Below are 19,661 nucleotides of genomic sequence, written 5' to 3' on the forward strand. Positions count from 1 at the left end.
GAGAGCCTGTTAATAAATAGGACTGAAGAAAAGACAGTCAAGACAGGCTGGTGGCACCATTACATGGAGCTACGTTCTAAGCTTTCTTGTATACCATGGAATTTGTTACGTTTTCAGAGGAGTGAGAATTACAAAGATATGGACTTACTGTGAGCCTCGATGTAGTTTGTCCTTCATTGTGCTTTGTCAGTCTGGCAGCCTTAGTTGCATGTATCCGTTTTAAACTGAATATTTATGAATAACTCAGAGGAAACCTCATTCTGTTCAAAGCTAAAAATGCAGAAGATACAGACCATTCTCTTCAAAAACACAACTGGTTGATGACCTTCACCATGTCCTTGTGCCTGTTAAACTTGTTTAATTGTACAAATTATTTCTGTTATCAGTCAGAGCAACGATACGTCAAGGAAATGTTTACCCATGGCACCAGAAATGGAACTTTCTGTTGAGGTTATCAATGCCATCGTATGATACAGCATATGAAGCAGAAATAACAATGCTTTGATCAGTAGGCACCACAAAATAATCAGCTTCCACAGTCCTTGGTTTAAACAGTAAATACATTGCAAACCTCTGGGGATTGAAAAGTGCCCTTAGCATGATTCAACAACTGCCAAAAAGGACTACAATTGCTATCAAAATTGGCCTTATGACAGGAAATTGATACCATTATTTCTGGAGTTATTTATAGGTAATAATTACACAAAAAGTAAGATAGCAGCCTATTAATCCAACAACGAATCACAAAATTAGAGGATAACAGTGGAGGCAGGAGGTATATAAGCAGGAAACAACCAGCTTAGGATCAGTACAGAGGCAAAGATGGTAAAGCTACTCTTCCTTACGGGTAAGTCCAGGCTTCCTCAGACTCATTCTCAGAATGTAATATAATTTCTAGAACGCTAGACCGTGATTTCAAGCTTGCTGCTCATTTCTTTGGAAAGGAGATCTCATGTCCTCCACCACATCCTGTGGATAGGTGGAGGTTTGCAGCATTTCCTTTGTTTGGAATAAAGCACCCTTTAGGTCTCCAACTGATCTCATGACTGTGTGCTTGTGGTTGAGCAGTATCTTTTCTATTGGTAATAGAGGGCCAAAGAACGGGACATCTGTGTACTGAAAAATGTATCTTTTGGTGGCAGTGTGATCTCTTTATGGTCGCAGTGTGGTCGGTCACAGTTCTCACCGAGTGCTCTCTAGCTTTTCTTGGATATAGGTAAACCCCAATAGACAATAGAGCTCACATGTGATCGGCAGATAGTCTAATCGATGGAGCCTGGGTGCAGTGACAGTGTGCTGCTGTTCCTGTGCTTTAGTGGAGACCAACTGTTCATCTGGTTGAATTGTTCGCAGCACCTTTGATCTCAGCCAAACAATGACATCTGATTACTACGTCATGAACGGCATTGGGTAAAGAACAAGATCGCAATTTAGTCTACAAACACCTGATAGCGACAGGAACAAGCCACAACATTGTAGAGCTGCTGTGTATTGTTCACAAGAGCAAGGATTGTCAGCAAAAGTTGCACTCCTTGAGGTCTGAGCATAATGTTTTCTCCTCAACAACACTTTGTTAATTGTCCACACTAACTCCTCCAATATATCATTGCTAAAGAGAAGCAAATCAAAGTATTTTCACAGGTGTAATCATCATTAGTCAGTGTGATATAATTTCCGAAAACGAGCAATATCAAGACAAAAGTAATGTAATGGAATGTGTGATGGCATCTCTGGTCGCACTGCTTTGTCTTGTTTCATTACATATGGTCTCCGCTCTGAAGTATTCCAGTCCACAGCTAGAATTTCAATAATTTGAAAACCAGCTTAGCACTGCTGTATGACACCCTACAGCTTCTTTTGGCATAATTTTATCTGAAAGAAGTTTGATACCAAGGAACATCTACAACTAAACCTTTCTTGAAAAGTCCACGTGTTTGAATGTATTGACATTAAAATATGTGTTTATTTTTTGTAGGATTTGCGCTCCTGCTTAATGCTCAGCTGGGTAAGTTTTATTTAACAATTGTGCCCATTTCTCTTGGGAGGGACTGACCTACATTAAGATTACAGTAGAATTTATTCACGAAAATAAAACAAAATGTATAAGCTGAATAAGCATTGACGCAACGTTCAGATAATACGACTCTGGCATGTCAGATACTTTTGTAAAAAGTTCCACTGAAATCTGTGATTACAGCATATACAATTTTCCTATGAGTTTTTATATGGAGTTAAGAGGAAAAAGTTAGACTGGTCAATTTAGCTCACCTAACGCAGTCTAAGTAAACAGTTTGTCCTTCTTCATGAGAATCAAATCTCAATCTAGAAAGGTTATGGGAAGCTAATATATGTCTCCGAAATAAAAGGTTAGGTCACAAATATATGTTTGAGGGGCCAACAGAGTATGAGCTCCCTATGTCCAATGAACTGCTTTTCAGAAAATGAAAATGTAGCACATGTTTGGCATTTTATTTGAAATATGCACCAGGGTCAATATATTGCCCAGAACAATCACTCATATGAACTATTGCCACAAGATTATGGAGAAGATTCACACTTTACTCAAACTATTTTGTTTAGTTGAGGTATGAACTTGAACTGGCTTTGGATGGGCCTAGAGGCATTTTGCTATGCAGTTTTCCATTGCTTTGCAGTCAGGTTATTGGTATGGTGTTCACAAGCATACAAACATTAACACCGCTCTGAAAAGATCACATTTTGTATTAAGAATGGTATCAGGGCCACATGAAGCCACTGGCAGTGAGTGCAAAGCTAAGAAAGCTGGCTCGAGTAGGCTTTTTTATTTCTCACAGAAACCACAATGGTGTTGGGATTTATCCTGATAGAGCATCAAATAGCAAGAATTATTAAGAAATTGATCCTCTTCAAAGGCCTGCCTTCATAAATCATGGTTTTAAAGTTATATTTTATTCCCGCTGCAGGCTCTGCCTACGAGCTGACATGCTACTTCACCAACTGGGCTCAGTACAGGCCGGGCCTGGGGAAGTTTAAGCCCGACAACATCGACCCATGCCTGTGTACTCACCTGATCTATGCCTTCGCTGGAATGTCCAACAACCAGATCACAACCATTGAGTGGAATGACGTGACTCTCTACAACTCCTTCCAGAACCTCAAGAACCAGTGAGTCCTGTTTTTAGTGCATGGAATTACCTTTCTTTTTTTTTTCTTTTTTTTTTTTTTATTGGGTATTTTTCCCTTTAGTTTTTGCACAGGACACAGCATATGTATGTACAGAAAGCAAGAGTTAATCCAGCAGACAATAAACCCAAAAAAAAATGATATCAGAATCGATCTAAGGAGCATATAGATAGAATACAATATTAAGCAATACACAATAAGATGTTTTAGTAATATACAGTACTACTGATCTATCGAGATCCGTTATCCATTATCTTCCTCTTTCCACTTAGTTATTAATTCCCATATTTGTATGCCCAACTTCCTTCCTTTTTTCCCCTTTCTTGCATAGATCGCCATCTCTTAAGTTATAAATTGCTGTTTATTTAGCTAGCCAGCGATGGAAGGTTGGGGGCAGAGGTTCAAGCCAATCCGAAGCTATACACAATCTTAATACTGCCATAGCAACAAAGACCAGATATCCATATTTCATTCGTCTATCATCATTATTCACACCTAATAGTATTATCGCTGGCGATAGGATAAGGTTAATTCCCAACGATCTAGAAAAAAAAACCTCGATGTCTTTTTTTATAACTTGTAATTGTGAACAAGTTGCAAAAATATGAACTATATCAGCCTCCAGGTTTCCACATCTTGGGCAGGTGATTCCTGTCGTGCCTCCCCATTGCGCAATTCTAGCAGGGGTATAATATAACCTATACAGGGTTTTGTAATGTTGCGCTTGAAGAGCTGCAGAACACAGTATAGTTTGCCCCATATCTAAGGATATATAAAAACTTTCTTTTCTTATATCCAGTTTTTGGGCCCATCTATCCGCTCCTTTTTCCAGATCATCTGGCTTAACCTTTATCAGTTCAGAATAGAATCTCTTAATCGTACAATCAGATCCCTCCTGAATAATCTCCATAATTGCATTTTCTTCGAATCCTATCCGCCCTTCCGTCTTTGCCGCAATAAAACTTCTCAGCTGTAAATACTTAAAGAAGTGTTTTTTATCTAAACCATACACTTTTTGGATATCTGAAAACTGCATAATTCCCTGCATATCCATAATATCCCCGATCTTCTTTATCCCCTTTCTCTTCCATTCTTTAAAGACAGAGCCAGAGGTGATATCCTGAGGGAAGGAGGGGTTATCGCTCATTCTAGTATAACGATTATATCTACCAAGGCCGAATTTTTTCGTGAACGCCTTCCAAATACTGTAAACTGCCGTAATCGTCTTAAAGCGAGTCCGTTTAAAGTAACTTGAATCCGTCCGTTTCAAACATATATTCTCAGCTTCTGCCCCTAAAAGTAGAGCATAAATTGCTGTTGTACTGAACACTCCTTGTCCTTCTGCTTCTGCTCCCCCCATTACTCCTACCATACTGTAAGGCAGCCGCCCAGTAGTACAGCTTCAAATCTGGCAGCGCCCATCCCCCTCTATCTCTTGGGAGTGCCATAAATCTCAATGCTCTCCTCATTTTACCTTTAGCCCAAACAAATCTATTGACCATATTCTCTAATATTTTAAACCACTTATCTTCAAACAAGAGGGGAATTGCCCTGAATATATATAAAAATTTTGGAAGTATTAACATTTTTATAATGTTTGTACGTCCCATTATAGAAAGGTGCAGGTTCTGCAGTCTATCTAAATCCTTCTTCACTTTGGCGATTATTGGTGCGATGTTTACTTCAACTAAAGTTTCTAACACTGGTGTGATGGTAACCCCTAAATAGACTCCAGAGGGCACCACTCGTTGATCCATACAGTTTACGTACCTATTCTTTATTATTTGTGTCTTAGAGACATTCAGAGCATATCCAGAGATTTGACCGAATTTCAAGGCCTCCATCTCCACCTGTTCTATCGCCTCCGCTGGGTTTGTTGTTAAGACCGCAACATCATCCGCGTATGCAAGTATCTTACAATCCCCCAGATGTGTAATCATTGGGATAATCCTTTCATTCATCTCCATTCTGCGAATTAATGGGTCCATATACATTGCAAATAAAAGCGGGGAGCAGGGGCAACCCTGCCGTGTTCCCCTTTTTATTTTCACTGGGAAAGTGGAGCCTGTATTTACTCGAATAGCTGCCACCGGGGCAATATATAAGGCCTGTAATGCCTTAACATATCCTCCTTTTAATCCTGCTCGCCCTAAAATATGCCAGAGATATTCCCAGGAGACCCGATCGAAAACTTTTTCTGCATCTAAAAGCATTACCGCTGTCGGATCTCCTGAGACTTCTCCAGCGTTGAATAATGTGATAACCTTCCGTGTATGATGTGTAGTGCCCCTACCGGAAATAAAGCCATGCTGATTATTGCTGACAAGTTTGTGTATTACACTGGCAAATATTGTTGCCAGTGCCTTTGAATAAACTTTTGTGTCAGCATTCATTAGGGTTATTGGTCGATAAGATCCAGGTTCGACAGGTGGCTTCCCTTTTTTTAAAATTATGACAATATCGGCGCCGCCCCAAGATTGTGGTATCGAGATGCCTAACTGCGCCTGCTGCAATGTGTTAGCAAGATCCTTACTGATTATATTCCAAAACATTTTTTTAAATTCCACCGGGATTTGATCTGGTCCTGCTGCCTTACCCGACGGGAGATTCAAGATCGCAGCTTTGACTTCGCTTATATCTAAGCATGGAATTACCTTTCAGTAATTACTACGGAGCACATGGAGGCATGCATCACACCACATAAAATAAGCACAGCCAAATTCAAATGACAACAGCACAAGAATCCAAACAATTTATTCTGCTGGATTGGAACTAATGTGCCTCCCAACATCTATCGGATGCTACTAAGGGAATGCATTGATTTGTTGGGTGGTATATGCTGAGCCCTTTCTTACAATAAAGTGGGGAACTTACTATCTTGAGAATTCCTCACCACTGTCCTGAGCTGAAATCCAGTGTCAGAGATCCTCTTCTACTTTTCTTGCTAAACCTGCACATGTTCAACACAAACCATAATCATTCTATGCTCCACTCTAGTCAACCTAGAAGTAATGGTTTGACTAAATTGCAAACTGATTACTCCTATATCAACTATTACCTCTTCCAGCAACTAACACTGCAATATGTACAATGCCCACCCTAACATAGCTTAAACTCTACTGAACTACTTATATAAGTTCTAAACTTCAACAATCTGGACTACTGCAATAGTTCCATTCAACTTCACATACTATTGGACTCCTAGGAAAAGTGGTGTACTTCTAAGCCACCTCCTATCTGACCTAACAGGAGCTAACTCACCTCCACTACAGCTAGCAGACAGCCTGGAGCATGGTATTACATGTCTAGCAAGCACCAGCACCTTGAAAATATCCAAACACTGCCTTCCTGGCCCTCGGTTGATTCCACTGTTTACCGCTGTTTATGTTTATTGCACACAGTTTAACATGAACAAATCCCATTCTTTTAGGAGTAATGTTTTAAGTGCGGTAAACATCTTCTAATGCCTTAGTGCCCTCTCGCCAAAAGTACTGGCTTTTATTCTTTCTTGTCAGTGCAAGCTCTAAGGTATCATTAGCTAGAACCTCTGTACATAATATCTGTGCAAGAAAATTCACAAAATATAAGTTACAATATTAAAGCATCTTAAAAGTCATGCACTGTCTTGGAAAGGCCCTAGTGACAAAAAAAACATTCTACACTGACATTCAGTGCCACACACAGTATAAAACATGTACAAAGTGTAATAAAAAAACTGAATGTATGATCAAAGTGTGTGCATCGAATAGCCAAAAAAACAAGCCACTATATCACAGCAATTGAAGTGGGAGGGATCTGAGATCACATGTTTACAAAATATGGGAAGAAATGGATTTAACACTGCTAGGTACCATGGTCTTGATTGGCTGCTCTCTTTTCTAGGAACGGCAATCTGAAAACTCTGCTGGCAATCGGTGGCTGGAACTTTGGCACAGCCCCGTGAGTATTTTCAATGGAGTTGAACTCTAAGGCTTTATGCAAAACCATCCGTCAGCTGTTGACGCTTCTATCCCTATGGTCTTATTCTTCTTCAGATTCACTGCCATGGTCTCCACCCCACAGAACCGTCAGACCTTCATTACCTCGGTCATCAAGTTTCTGCGACAGTATGAGTTTGATGGGCTGGACTTTGACTGGGAGTACCCTGGGTCTAGAGGAAGCCCCCCTCAAGACAAACAACTCTTTACCACACTGGTCCAGGTAACATGGACTATAAATGGTGGAGTGGATGTACTATGTGACAAGCGGAGCACATATTATGTACATAAAAGGGATAGTGCCAGGTTATTTCCTAGGCAATTTAATACCTTAGCACTCCATTATTCATGGAGTTAGAGTCTAACTGAAAGTAACTGCCTGCTTTAAAAGTGACCCGTACTGGCTGACATGTCAGGCAGTTGTAGAGATTGAGTGATGAACTGAGTAAGACTTGACAAAAAAATTAAAGGAAAAACACCACAGCATTCTAGCAATCTGGATACATTAGTACTGCATAGTAACTGATTAGTGGGTTTCCAATGATACAATTTAGAGAAAAGCACACAATATTGAGCATCTAGATGCCAGAAAATAAAAAGAAATACATTAAATAAAAGGGTAATGTTTGGGGATACAAACAAGCTATTGCAATCAAATGCATGGTAATTTAATTTTTACTTGCAGCTATAACACTTACAAAAATGACACTTCTAACTTGGAAGTTAAAGGCCATCACAAACTAGAAGACTGGTAATCAAAGATGACTGTTAGTAGTATATGCACTAAACCAGGTTTTATCTTTAATAATAAAAAAAAAGTTCTGAAATGAATCAAATTGAATGAGATTTAGTCTATCTAGCATTATAGGATTAGAAAATTTTTCAAAAGACGTTGCCAAGACAGAGTTCACTGGTCCACACAAATAAAATTCAGCTTAGTCACTGAGATCCTCTCATTAGACATTAATATATGTTTTTAAAGTGGATGGTGTCGGAACATGCAGGTGTGGCAGTGGATCTGTGGCAAAGCAGATCTCTGATGGGGGCTGGGAATAAAGAGGCAAGATTGACAAGAAGCTGTCCGATGTCCATTTATCCTGTTAGATGCCCTACAGTAAATCTTGGGACATCGCTGCAAAGTTTTGAATGGCAAGCTATGATTCTAAAAAAAATGCAGCTGACTTACAGCAGCTTGCTACCACTGGTTGAAAGTACCAAATGTTGCTTTCCTATTCACTTACACTACACAACGCACCAGACACAAATAAAAGGATCACAGGTAACCGGATAAAAACATCAGGAAACTAATCTTCAATCAGCACTAAAACCCAGAGTACCAAATCATCATGTCCATGATAGAAATTGGCTATACAAATACTAATAACTCAATGACAATATCAACAGATTCAAATCAGTTTCCAGACGGAAACAATACAAGAGTGGGAAAATTAGAAAATAGAGGCTTTAATGTGCTGAAAGACATTTCAGTTCTCCTGTGTTTGTTGTATACAGAGCTTAAAAATGCGGGTTAGCTGTCTAAATTTCTGTACATGAGGCAAGTGAGAGACTGAAAGGGATGTGAAATGGCCAGCAAAAAATAATGCATTACTGGGGGCAAGTGGGGACTAGAACTTGGGTTTCTTGATCCCACCTGTAACTACCACTGGCTTCCCCCTCCTTGAAGACAATAACATCTTCTATGAGGCACAATGAGTTTAAAGAATGGATTAATGTAAAAACTACACTAACACAACTGGATACAACAGACAGTTTAAAATAATACATTATAATTATAGACCACACTTTTTCAATTTGGCCTTGCTTTACTTGTTAACACATGGTTTCTTCTGTTAATTTTTGCAGGAAATGCTAGCAGCCTTCCAGCAGGAGGCCACTCAGACCAACAGGGCCCGCCTCATGGTGACTGCAGCAGTGGCTGGAGGTATCTCCAACATCCAGGCTGGATACCAGATCCCTCAGCTCTCGGCGTAAGTACAACAAGTAATCTGGTCATGGCTTGGTTCCAAGACTGCTTCAAGCACTGGAATATAGCAGTGGTTTGCCAGAGAATAGATTTTGCATATATAAGTAATGTAGCTTGCTATAGCTTATATTATAGCTTTATAGCCTGCAGTAGCGGGCTATGCTGGCCATTAAAAGCCAGCTCCAGCATTCTGCTTGGGCCTTTAACAAGGGAGTGGGCCTTTAATAGCCAGTGTAGCCCAGGTACAGCGGGCAATGAAGCTATTAGAACATGCCGCTCCATGAGGACAGAATGTTCTAATTAAAAAACACAAAGTGCTCTCAGAGCCTCCCCTTGGGCTCCGAAGCCTTAGTTTCACAGCTCTTGCAGTGAATGTTCTACATCTAACAGCGCACGCAGGGCCACGGCTGTCAGCTGTTGAACATTCACAGCAAGAGCTGTGAAAGGAGCTTACTGGTTCCCGCTGGCTTGGATGAACTGCTTTTTGAAGTCCAGCCAAGCCAGGGTGACCCAGGAGCTGAGCAGCATTCACCCGTCCCTCCTTCTGAAGCCCTAGTAACACTGAGCTACAGGAGTAGGGAAGAGTGCAGGCTGCATATGTCCTCCAACACTTTCTTCTGCCTAAATAATATATTTTCGAGAAGCACGGAAAAAATAAAGGCAAATGCTGTTTATTTGAAAATTGAAATGTTGAGATCACCGGGGACTTTACCAGTTCATATAGGTCGCTGCTGCTTCATTGTCTTGAATTGAGGGCTCAACATTCCAATGTCCTAATTTGCTATAGAAGCTACAACAAACGCCATTACTTATATATGCAAATTCCATTCATTGGTATGTTGAGAGCTCCATTGAAGACAATGGAGTAGCTGCGGGCTTACAGTGGCTGGTATAAGTCCGGAGCTCCAACATTCCATGTTGGACTTCATGTTTCTCCCATTTTAATTTATAACATTCTACCCTAAGTGGGTGAAATGTTTAATAAACATATAGCCCTTCTGTCTCAGGCTGTAAGGCTATAATACGATTCCATAAGTAAACTAGAAGTAATATCTGAGGTAACATGGGTGCGGTCTAAAACCTTGCCTTTAGTTACCCTATCATTCACTTGTATAGCCTGAGGTACGACACAGGTGAAACATGTTTTACTTGCTATGCAAATCTTGTCAAGATATGAATGAGAGCTATAACAAACCAAATAGGGAAACTATAACAAAACAAAAGTTCTAATAAACTCTATAGCAAAGACATTAATTAAAAACAGATTTAGAATAACAGGATCTACCCTGGAACAGCTGGCCACTGGTAAGTCCCGCACTGGGAACCTCGAGGATCCAAAGTGTTTTCCCTCGATATTTAAGCAAGTCCACCGGTCTGCCCCTGTTGGGGAATTACTACCTCATTCTTCCAGTGCACCCATCTCCGGAAGGTATAATTGTACCTCACTTTTGATTTTTTATTATTATTTTCACACACCAGGATAACAATAGCATCCTGACATAAGGGGACGTGACTTTGACCTCCCTCTGATATTATTTGCTGCCCCCTTTGAGAGTAGACGAGGTTCAAAGGTCCTGAAGAATTGCCGAGATCCAGTTGGACATTTTGATAGGCAAGAAACATGTCGACCCTTTCGCACAACTCACTAGAACTGACACAGGTCTAATTTTCCCTCTCCGTTTGGGACTTTTTCAGTCAGTTTTTATCCATGGCCCAGACACTCCGCGAATAAATTCACCTTGGAGTATCTAGGAGCCATTTTTAAATCAGTCTTGTACATTCCCACATCAACTCCCTTCACATAGGTTCACCCTCACATAATATCATCTAGCTTCACAACGGCAAAATTGAGAAGACCACCGGCAAAGAGCCCCCTTGTGGAGCCCGTTGGGCATTGCAGCGCCGGCCCAAAGAGGAGCTGCCCTATGATGAAGCATGACACCCTTCGGGTGTGTGAGGGCCCTTGCTCCTAATTGGAGCTATCCCCAAACAAGCATTCTCTCTCTTGCTCCCTGTAGCACCTACCCACGTCAGCCATTACCGACGTGTCCCCCCGGTTATTGTCCCCCTCCCCCTTTTTTAGCCCCCCTCTCTTGTCCTCCTAGGAACAGCACACCTTTTGTCTACAACAGTATCTTTACAATGACAAGCCATAAATGTCCAGATACATGATTTAAGACAAATTTCCACCTCCGCTTATGGGTTGATCTTAACATCACCAACGGTTATATACAAACATGTTATAGGTCCGTAATATGTGCAAAGGAATCTATTAACAATGTTGAAATCCTTTGCTAAGCTTAGCTGTAGAGAAAAATGTAGATTAAAAAGTTAAATGTAAAAAGGGATTGTTACTTTAAAAAAAATTGTACATTTGTACCAGGTAGCCAGTATTTCTGGAAAATGCATTTCACGTCTTATCTTCTGATGGCAAGTTTATTTTTTACAATGCACACTAAAGGCAAAGATAGACCATATTTAAACCTATTGATGTGTCCTTAAATCAAAGGGATTTTTTATTTAAAGCATATTTGCTAAAATACTCACAAAATAGACAACAAAACTAGAGTTTGTTTGAGCAAAATATCTGGCATTTAAACACCGTGTCTGCAAAGACAGTTCTTTTAATAATTCAAAAGATTTCAATTGCTTAAAATGGTAACATGCATTTTTCTGGCAGGGCTCTTGACTATATCCATGTGATGACCTATGATTTGCATGGATCGTGGGAGGGATACACTGGAGAAAACAGCCCCCTGTACACCAACCCTGCAGCCACTGGAGCAAATGCCTATTTGAATATTGTAAGTATAGCTACACGTGCTGGAGAAGCTCCAGTCCAGCACAAGTTCAACTCGTCTATGTTTTCAGTTGAATTCCCAGTAACAGTACATCATGCAGAATGCATGAACTGATTGACATATCACATCACAGATTTTCTGACCTGAACACAAGCATTCTCTTTGTAGGATTACGTCATGAACTACTGGTTGAGCAATGGTGCCCCAGCGTCAAAACTTATTGTTGGAGTCCCGACCTATGGACACACCTTCATTCTGAGCAACCCGTCCAGCAATGGAATTGGAGCCCCAACCTCTGGAGCTGGACCTGCCGGGCCTTACACCAGACAGGCTGGGTTCTGGGCCTACTATGAGGTATGTGAGTCAAAGTACCCTAATAAAGAATCACCTACTTTGACATATTTTTTTAGTGGGCTGAAATATGCTGAGCAACTACAACATCGGGATGCACAAATATGATTTTAATGCAAACAGACAGATTTACACACCACGCTCCTATTACGATTCAAATGTCTAACATTGCTATTTAAACCAATAAGTAATTAGCTCATTATTTTACCAACATAAATCAACAGGTTGATAGAACCATGTAACCTCACAAATTCTCTGATTCAAAGGTCTTGTTCAAACAATTAATTCTAAAATAAAAACAGCACATGTAGTCCAGCTTGCGTTTACACTCGTATGATAGTCATATGTCAACAGTCAAACTTTACTTCACTTTACTCATTGAGATTCTAAACCTCAGTAACCTCATGAAATCCTTATGTAAACCCCCCTCCCTTGCTTCTGTAAGCTGCGTATGGTGACACTTAATTGATCTGATCTAGGTAATAGCACTGTGCTACCCATCAGGTCTAGGTATGCGATATATAAATATCCCCCAGTAAAAAATAAAATCACTTTATTTAGACACAGACATAGAATATTGAGCACAACAGGGTGGGGTGAAGGGGGAGGTTATAAAAGTGTACCGTTCCACCAGACCACTGCCTGGGATTTGAATTAAGAGACTTGACACAGCCATCTTGGAGCAAACTTTATTCAATCTTAAACCACTACAGATCTGCACCTTCCTGAAGAATGGAGCTACTGAGAACTGGTCGTCTGCTGAGGAGGTTCCCTATGCATACCAGGGTAACGAGTGGCTTGGATACGATAACGTGAAGAGTGTCACTCTCAAGGTATTATTTGAAGATTGACCAGTTATACAATTACCTTGCTAAAACCAGTGCTGCTTTCCAGACAGAGGGGGGACTCCCCCAGTGGCAATGGATAGATTAAATAGTGAGCAGATGGCCAGTGCAAGCTGAAAGGACAAGGACTCTGTGATACGAGGTGGGCAGATGTCTAAGGGAGACCCTGATTTAGCAGTTGCCAGTACCTTCTGAATAGACTCAGGCAAGAGTGGTTTAAAGCTCCCTAAGGTAAAACCATTGGTTGAGAGTGATAAGGATTAAACTGCCCGCTGGCTTACTGAGTTATTTTGGGGAAATGCTGATAAAATATATTGATTTGTTTCTTTGTGGTGATTCGCAAGGTAATGACAAAGAGCTTGTGATGGTACAATCTCCAGAGAGCAGGCTTGAGGGTTGAGGAAAGGGTTAAGCACTTTAAAGAGCTCCTTCGATGAGTTCCCAGTCTGAATAATTTGGAGAGAAATGTGTGCTTTTTAGGCTTTTTTGGAAGAGGTGTGGGGCAGCGGCCAGGGTGCCTGACTCCAGACCACGGGGTTCACGGTTCGATTCCCGGTGCCGGAGGCAGGTCAGACCAGCACCATGTGACTCTGGGCAATAGCTCGCTTAATCTTCCCGAGGGCCCCCAGCGCCGGGAAACCACTTTGGAGGTAGCTGTGCGCTTTACAAATTCAAGGTTATTATTTTTTATGTTGCGGTGATGTTTCGTTAAGGATAGTTAATATGCCTCTTTATCAATGAGATTATTGAAATGGTGCCATTGTCTCTCAAGCTTTTTACACAGACTTCAGTATGCAATTCCAGGGTGTACCAGGGTGCGTGCGTTCCATGGTTGGAATTAGAGCAAGGTTATATAAGGGCTATCTTGTTAAAAGCTGCATTAGCAGCTTAGAGGTAACCTGTTGGAACTTTGTCGACATTGGAGTCAGCTGTAGTAGGTGTAAACTTAAATACAATAGAAAATGCACAAGTGCCTTGTCTTCGATGCCTTCTGAGAAGGCTCAGGCACCTTGGGTTTATTAATCTGAAAAGAATTTAGAGAGTGATCGTCCAGAGAATAGGTAGAGGGGCATCACAAGACAAAGCGGGAGAATTTGCAAAGATCAAATCTGGTGTGGCCCGCTTGATGGATGAGACTTATCACCTTCTGTTGGAAGCCTAATGAAGTTACATCAGAGGTTAGATGAACGACCTCAAGATTAGTGGAATCATCTCTATGGAAATTAAAATCACCCAGTAAAAGAAAATGTTGGGACGCAACAACATGGAGAGTAATGAATTATGTGAGAAGCCCACTAAATTCTTTTTTAGGTTCTGGAGGGCAGTGTATTAGGGCACCCCTCCAGCAGTCCTTTGGAGAGATTTCAATTTTACAAACATAAATCTCTACCCAGTCTGCTTGTAAATTGTCTATAAGTAAGGCTTTGGTGGTATCTTTAAAGACGATGGCTATGCCACCACCTATCCTGCCTTCTCTGTTTAGTCTCAACATTTGGTATTTATCTATGGTAGCAATAAGATAAGAGTATTTTCCATCCACTATTTATAGGCTCAGTGGCTGATGAAGAACAACCTGGCCGGTGCCATGGTGTGGGCCATTGATCTGGACGACTTCACAGGCACATTCTGTAACCAAGGAAAGTTCCCCCTCATCACTGCGCTGAAGACTACTCTTGGAGTGCAGGCTTCAGGTGAGAGACATGATTGCAGAATTGTTTTAATATGACATCAGTGGCTAGTGATTGTACCTTTGTTACCGGTATCTTAGGTGTAAAGTAGTGCTCAAATGTTCCCACAGATCCTATCTTACAGTAAACCATTCCTGCATGTTTGTAACAGCCAAGCCTTAAACCTTTCAATTTTGATATATAACACACCACACCATCTATGACCAGATCCTATGCAGACCATGCATACAAACTGAACAAATCTATATTTGATAGGAAACCCTTTTATAAAAGTACCTGCTGCAAGCACAATCTCTCCAGTTTGGGCTGCAGACACAATTTTATTTAAGAGATGAGACTGCTTCTCATCTTCAGAATGTCTCAAGAGTCCCCGTCCACTCATGATGCTCTTCTTTAAGCAATGCAATTGGTCAAAGGATTTAGATTGGTTAGCCAGGATGGGCGTCAATGTGGGGCATGGGCTACCCAATCAAAACACACACTTTGCTAATAATACATACACTGAATTTCAAATGTGTATTAAATGGCTGCCCAGATACTGCCTTCTTTGCACATGTTGGAATTTTGATTGGAGATCTGCAACTTGTGATCACAAGAGGTGTCCTCTTTAAAGAATCCACGTACTGTAGTCTTGGATAGTCACACTGAAAAAGGAACGTAATCATGTGAGAACCAACATGTTTTCCTCTGAATTACAGGCTGCACAGCTCCCGCGGTTCCTGTTGCCCCAGTCACAGCAGCTCCTGCCACAGCAGCTCCATCTGGCGGTGGCAGCAGTGGAGGTGGAAGTTCTGGTGGAAGCGGATTCTGTGCAGGCAAAGCCAGCGGTCTTTACCCAGTCGCCGGAAACAAAAACGCCTTCTGGCACTGCCTCAATGGGATCACTTATCAGCAACACTGCCAGGCTACCCTGGTCTTTGACCCTAGCTGCTCTTGCTGCAACTGGCCGTAAAAACATCCAGCATCGGAACAAACATGTTCATTAATAAATTATTTGATTCAAATTGCTTGTTCCAACAATGTCATTCTATAATAAAAACAATGCAACATAAACACAGGTGTCTCAAATACTTTGGCCAGTGTATGAGTGTAACATTTTATTTTGGGCGTTTAGGTACTACTATGTTTTTTTAAAACGTGATCATTTGATTTAACTCACTCATTTAATCAAAAAGTGCATTTATTTAAAAGAGCAATGCCTTCAAAATAAAAACTCTGCCTTTAGCTCACATTCTTGGCCTGCAGCCCATCTTTCTGCTTTTTTGCACTGGTGCCCCAACACAGGTCTTTCATACACTTGTACAAGTCAACTCTCTGCTATTCTTGCATTATCACACATAAAGAAACAGTAATGCATTTTTGTTGGCATTATAGAAAGTGTGGCCAATGCACACAGCTTAATCAATGCACCTCAATCCTCACCTGCAGGAGCATCTGCCAGTTCAGAACTGGAATCCATAAATAGTTCCTCATTGCATCAGAATTATGTACAGCTGCACCCTCTACTGCTCCACTATTGTCCCTAAATTATGGGGTTACTGCTGTAGTTAAAATGGTGGCAAGCAAAAAGGAACAATAGGGCATTCCATTACAGAACATCTTGCACATAACTAAGCAGATGGGGACTTGAATGAACCGAATTTACATAGGCCATAGACTTTAATAGGATGCTATTAAAATCCAACACGGAGAAATCTTCGATATGATTTATTGTTAACAGCACGGCAATCCATCTTTCCAGCAGTGGACCCCATGCGCAACTGCAGTCCAGCTGGAACACACAACTGACCTTCTCCCAAGAACTTAGAATGAAAGATAAAAGATAACAGAGCGCATGCAGGCAAATGGTTTAACAAGGGCTAAAGTAATTAAAGCAACACAGACCTAATATGTACAGAATGTAACACATCCCCCTCATTTAGAGAAAAGAAAAAAAAAAGTGTTTAAATATAATCATCAAACCTTTTAGGACATTGCCTAAAGCGGTCAGACTTCTTTACTCTAGAAGAAACAGAATCATCTTCCTGTACATTGTTAAATTCCACAAAAGATTCTGTTCTGTTCTTGTGGAAATTTCCATCAGCGCAAAAGCGTGTTTTAGAGAACAAATTTTGGGGACACTTGGCAACCCTTCTAATGTTCCATATCTTGCCATCTTGAGTAGCTACAGAATTTCTAAAACCTATCTTTATCTGAATAGCTTTTCCAAATTTGTTGGCACCTTTACTAATAATACCAGGTTGTAAAATCCTAACCCAGTCTCCAACTTTAAAAGAAGGAACTTTAGTCTTCCATGTTTTATCAAACCAAGATTGAGTTTTGTTTTGTTTGCTTTCAATTTTAAAAGCAGTATCTCTTAAATACTCTCTGCTCACATAATCTTTTTGACACTTTTCTCTGAACCACCAAGGGCAAATTTTAGAAATTAGCAATTTGAAGGGACTGACCTCCGTTGTAGTATGAGGAGTTATGCGATACAACCAAAGTTTTTCCCTTACTAAATTCAACCAATTACTCCCTTGTTTGACAGCTTCAGAAATAAAACTTTTCAAAACATACAAAGATGTAAAAATATGTTTAACTCCACATTCACTCACAAATGATTTCATTTCAGAAGAGGTAACTTGTACACCATTGTCCGTAACTAAACAAGAAGGACACCCTTCATGTGCAAAAATCTCTCTTAAAAAGTTGATAACTACACTAGTGGTAACCTTAGAGACGAATTTGATCTCCAGACATTTGGAGTGATAGTCTACTAAAACCAAAGCAAAACAAGAATTTTCTGGTAACATATTGAATGGGCCAGATATATCGAAAACAATTTCAGGGTCAGTGAGACCCGACCTCTACGCACTGTTACTAGCTGTTGAAAGTACCTTTTGATTTATCAACATATGTTGTGATCACAAACTTTGTAAAGAAAATCTTTTCTTTTTTTCAACTAAGCATCAGGTTCACTAAACAATTTGACGATTGACAAAACTTTTTTATGAATACATTCCAATTTTATTCATTGAATGTCCATATAGTTCATCTTGTTCAATCCAGGTTTAATAAAATGAAATTTTCAATATATTTATCTGGCTGCCCAATGCATTTCGAGCCTGAGTGGCTCTTCTTCAGGGGCTCAATTTCTACAACATAAACAAAAATGTAGACTTTACATTGATGTACTAGCGTCAATTTTTCCAAAACAATGTATTTCATTTAACACAAGTAGTAAAGAATGAATGGTGGTTCTACTAGAGTTGCATAAAAGTAACCAGGTAAGCCCTCCACCAATAAGGTGACTTTGTAGTATCGAAACAATATGTTGTGACCCGTGAGGAGGCTGTCAAGTGAGGGTTGTCAAACAAGGCGAAGTGAGTAAGAAAAAGAGTGAAGTGAACAGGTTGATCTTGGGGTTTTAAGGCACGAAGCGAGAACATTTTTGGGGGAAATTCGGATATTCTGGGGTTACGCGATCTGAAAAACGAAAGACCATGGTAAGGTAAGTTACCTTATAAAAGTTCTGAATCAGGCTCCTCGAAAATGGTTCTAGCGGGACAAAGTGAGAATCTTACCGGGTTGAAACCTGAACTATTCTAAACCGCTGGCCGTTGTAATAGCGTGGCGAAAAAACGGGAAGTCCTTCCAAGGGTCTTCGTCGTACAATAGTGAAGGTATCGTGGCGCATAAATAAGCGTCTGGGGTAACAGACTGGAGACTGGAAATCTCGCGTTACCTCTAAGTTCCGGGTAGAATGGAAACTGACAAAGGTCTCTATAGTAAAAAAGGGTCGCCATCTTGGAAAGGCTGGGAGACATATAGTTACGAAGACGTTGTAACTGAAATAGAAAAGAACTAATGAGGAAAGGAACTAGTAAAAAGTCGCAGAAAGAGTCAAAACTCTCGGGAAACTATGCTTGCGGGGATACATGAGATGACTAGCGGTCTCCAAGAGTATAATAAATGTCACATGACATAATCGACATAAAAGGAGTGCTATATACAGGTGAAAAACGGGGTATGGAACGGAAAAACATGACGTGAAAAGAATGTATGATAATAAAGGCCCTAGTGAACCCATAACCACCCATGTAGTGTCGTCATTTTAATGTTTGAAAACAGCGTTAGTTAATCATGCTGTACCATCCTGTAACAGTATAGGAATTCATTCTCATAGATAACAAGCATAGTCTATTTTATAGTTAATTCCCTTGTCAATCAGGGTGTCAAGGCGTTTTATCCAGTATGTCTCTCTTTGTAGAAGGCTTCTAGTAAGATCTGTATCTGGATGTTGTACAACCCTTTCTAGCACTGAAAACTTAAGTTGGGCGATGCTGTGTCTCTCCTCATTCCAGTGCGTAGCTAGACTGCTGTTTTTATTCTGTGTTCTTATTGTACTTTTATGTTCTGATATTCGCACTTTTATTTTTCGTTCGGTTTTTCCTACATATAATTTTCCACATGGACACTTGATGTAATAGATGAATTTACTTGAGTTACAGTCTGAGTTGTGAAAAAGTTTGATGATTTCTCCTGTTGAGGGATGGTGTAGTGTGTTCCCAACTATAACGTTGTTGCATTGGACGCAGTTTTGGCATTTGTTCATACCTTTGTAGTTGGTGTCCAGTTGCTTTTTAGGTGCGTTGATAAGTTCTTTTATATTTTTGGAAGCTTATATGCGAACATAGGTGGATCTTTGAAAATGTTGTTAAAATCTGGTTCGTTCTGTAGCATTTCCCATTGCTTGTTGATGATTTTTTTAATTTTTCCAGAGCTTGTTGAATACTTAGAAACAAACACTCTGGAAAAATTAAAAAAATCATCAACATTCAACCATCCTCAGCGGGGGAATGTGGACACTC

The 19,661-nt window shown here is 40.3% G+C and overlaps 1 protein-coding gene across 1 annotated transcript; it reads left to right on the top strand.

The window, feature by feature from the left end:
• The first annotated feature begins 730 nt into the window (after positions 1–730).
• On the top strand, positions 731–15,861 carry LOC146869786 (acidic mammalian chitinase-like). The gene is made up of 11 exons (XM_085615180.1): positions 731–847; positions 1,976–2,005; positions 2,943–3,144; positions 7,045–7,101; positions 7,197–7,362; positions 9,003–9,127; positions 11,804–11,927; positions 12,093–12,278; positions 12,989–13,108; positions 14,670–14,811; positions 15,507–15,861. Exons 1-11 carry the CDS (start codon positions 823–825, stop codon positions 15,758–15,760), a joined length of 1,431 nt encoding a protein of 476 aa, XP_085471306.1. The 5' UTR covers positions 731–822; the 3' UTR covers positions 15,761–15,861.
• The last annotated feature ends 3,800 nt before the right edge of the window (positions 15,862–19,661 follow it).

This window comes from Triturus cristatus, chromosome 1_1, assembly GCF_964204655.1.
Source record: "Triturus cristatus chromosome 1_1, aTriCri1.1, whole genome shotgun sequence".
NCBI lineage: Eukaryota > Metazoa > Chordata > Amphibia > Caudata > Salamandridae > Triturus > Triturus cristatus.

What these genes read in the sequence shown, in the direction of transcription:
- LOC146869786 (XM_085615180.1), top strand. Translation starts at nt 823, where the DNA reads ATGGTAAAGCTACTCTTCCTTACGG. An exon ending in TGGAACTTTGGCACAGCCCC is followed by an intron (nt 7,102 to 7,196) that starts GTGAGTATTTTC and finishes ATTCTTCTTCAG; the next exon opens with ATTCACTGCCATGGTCTCCA. An exon ending in CAGATCCCTCAGCTCTCGGC is followed by an intron (nt 9,128 to 11,803) that starts GTAAGTACAACA and finishes TTTTTCTGGCAG; the next exon opens with GGCTCTTGACTATATCCATG.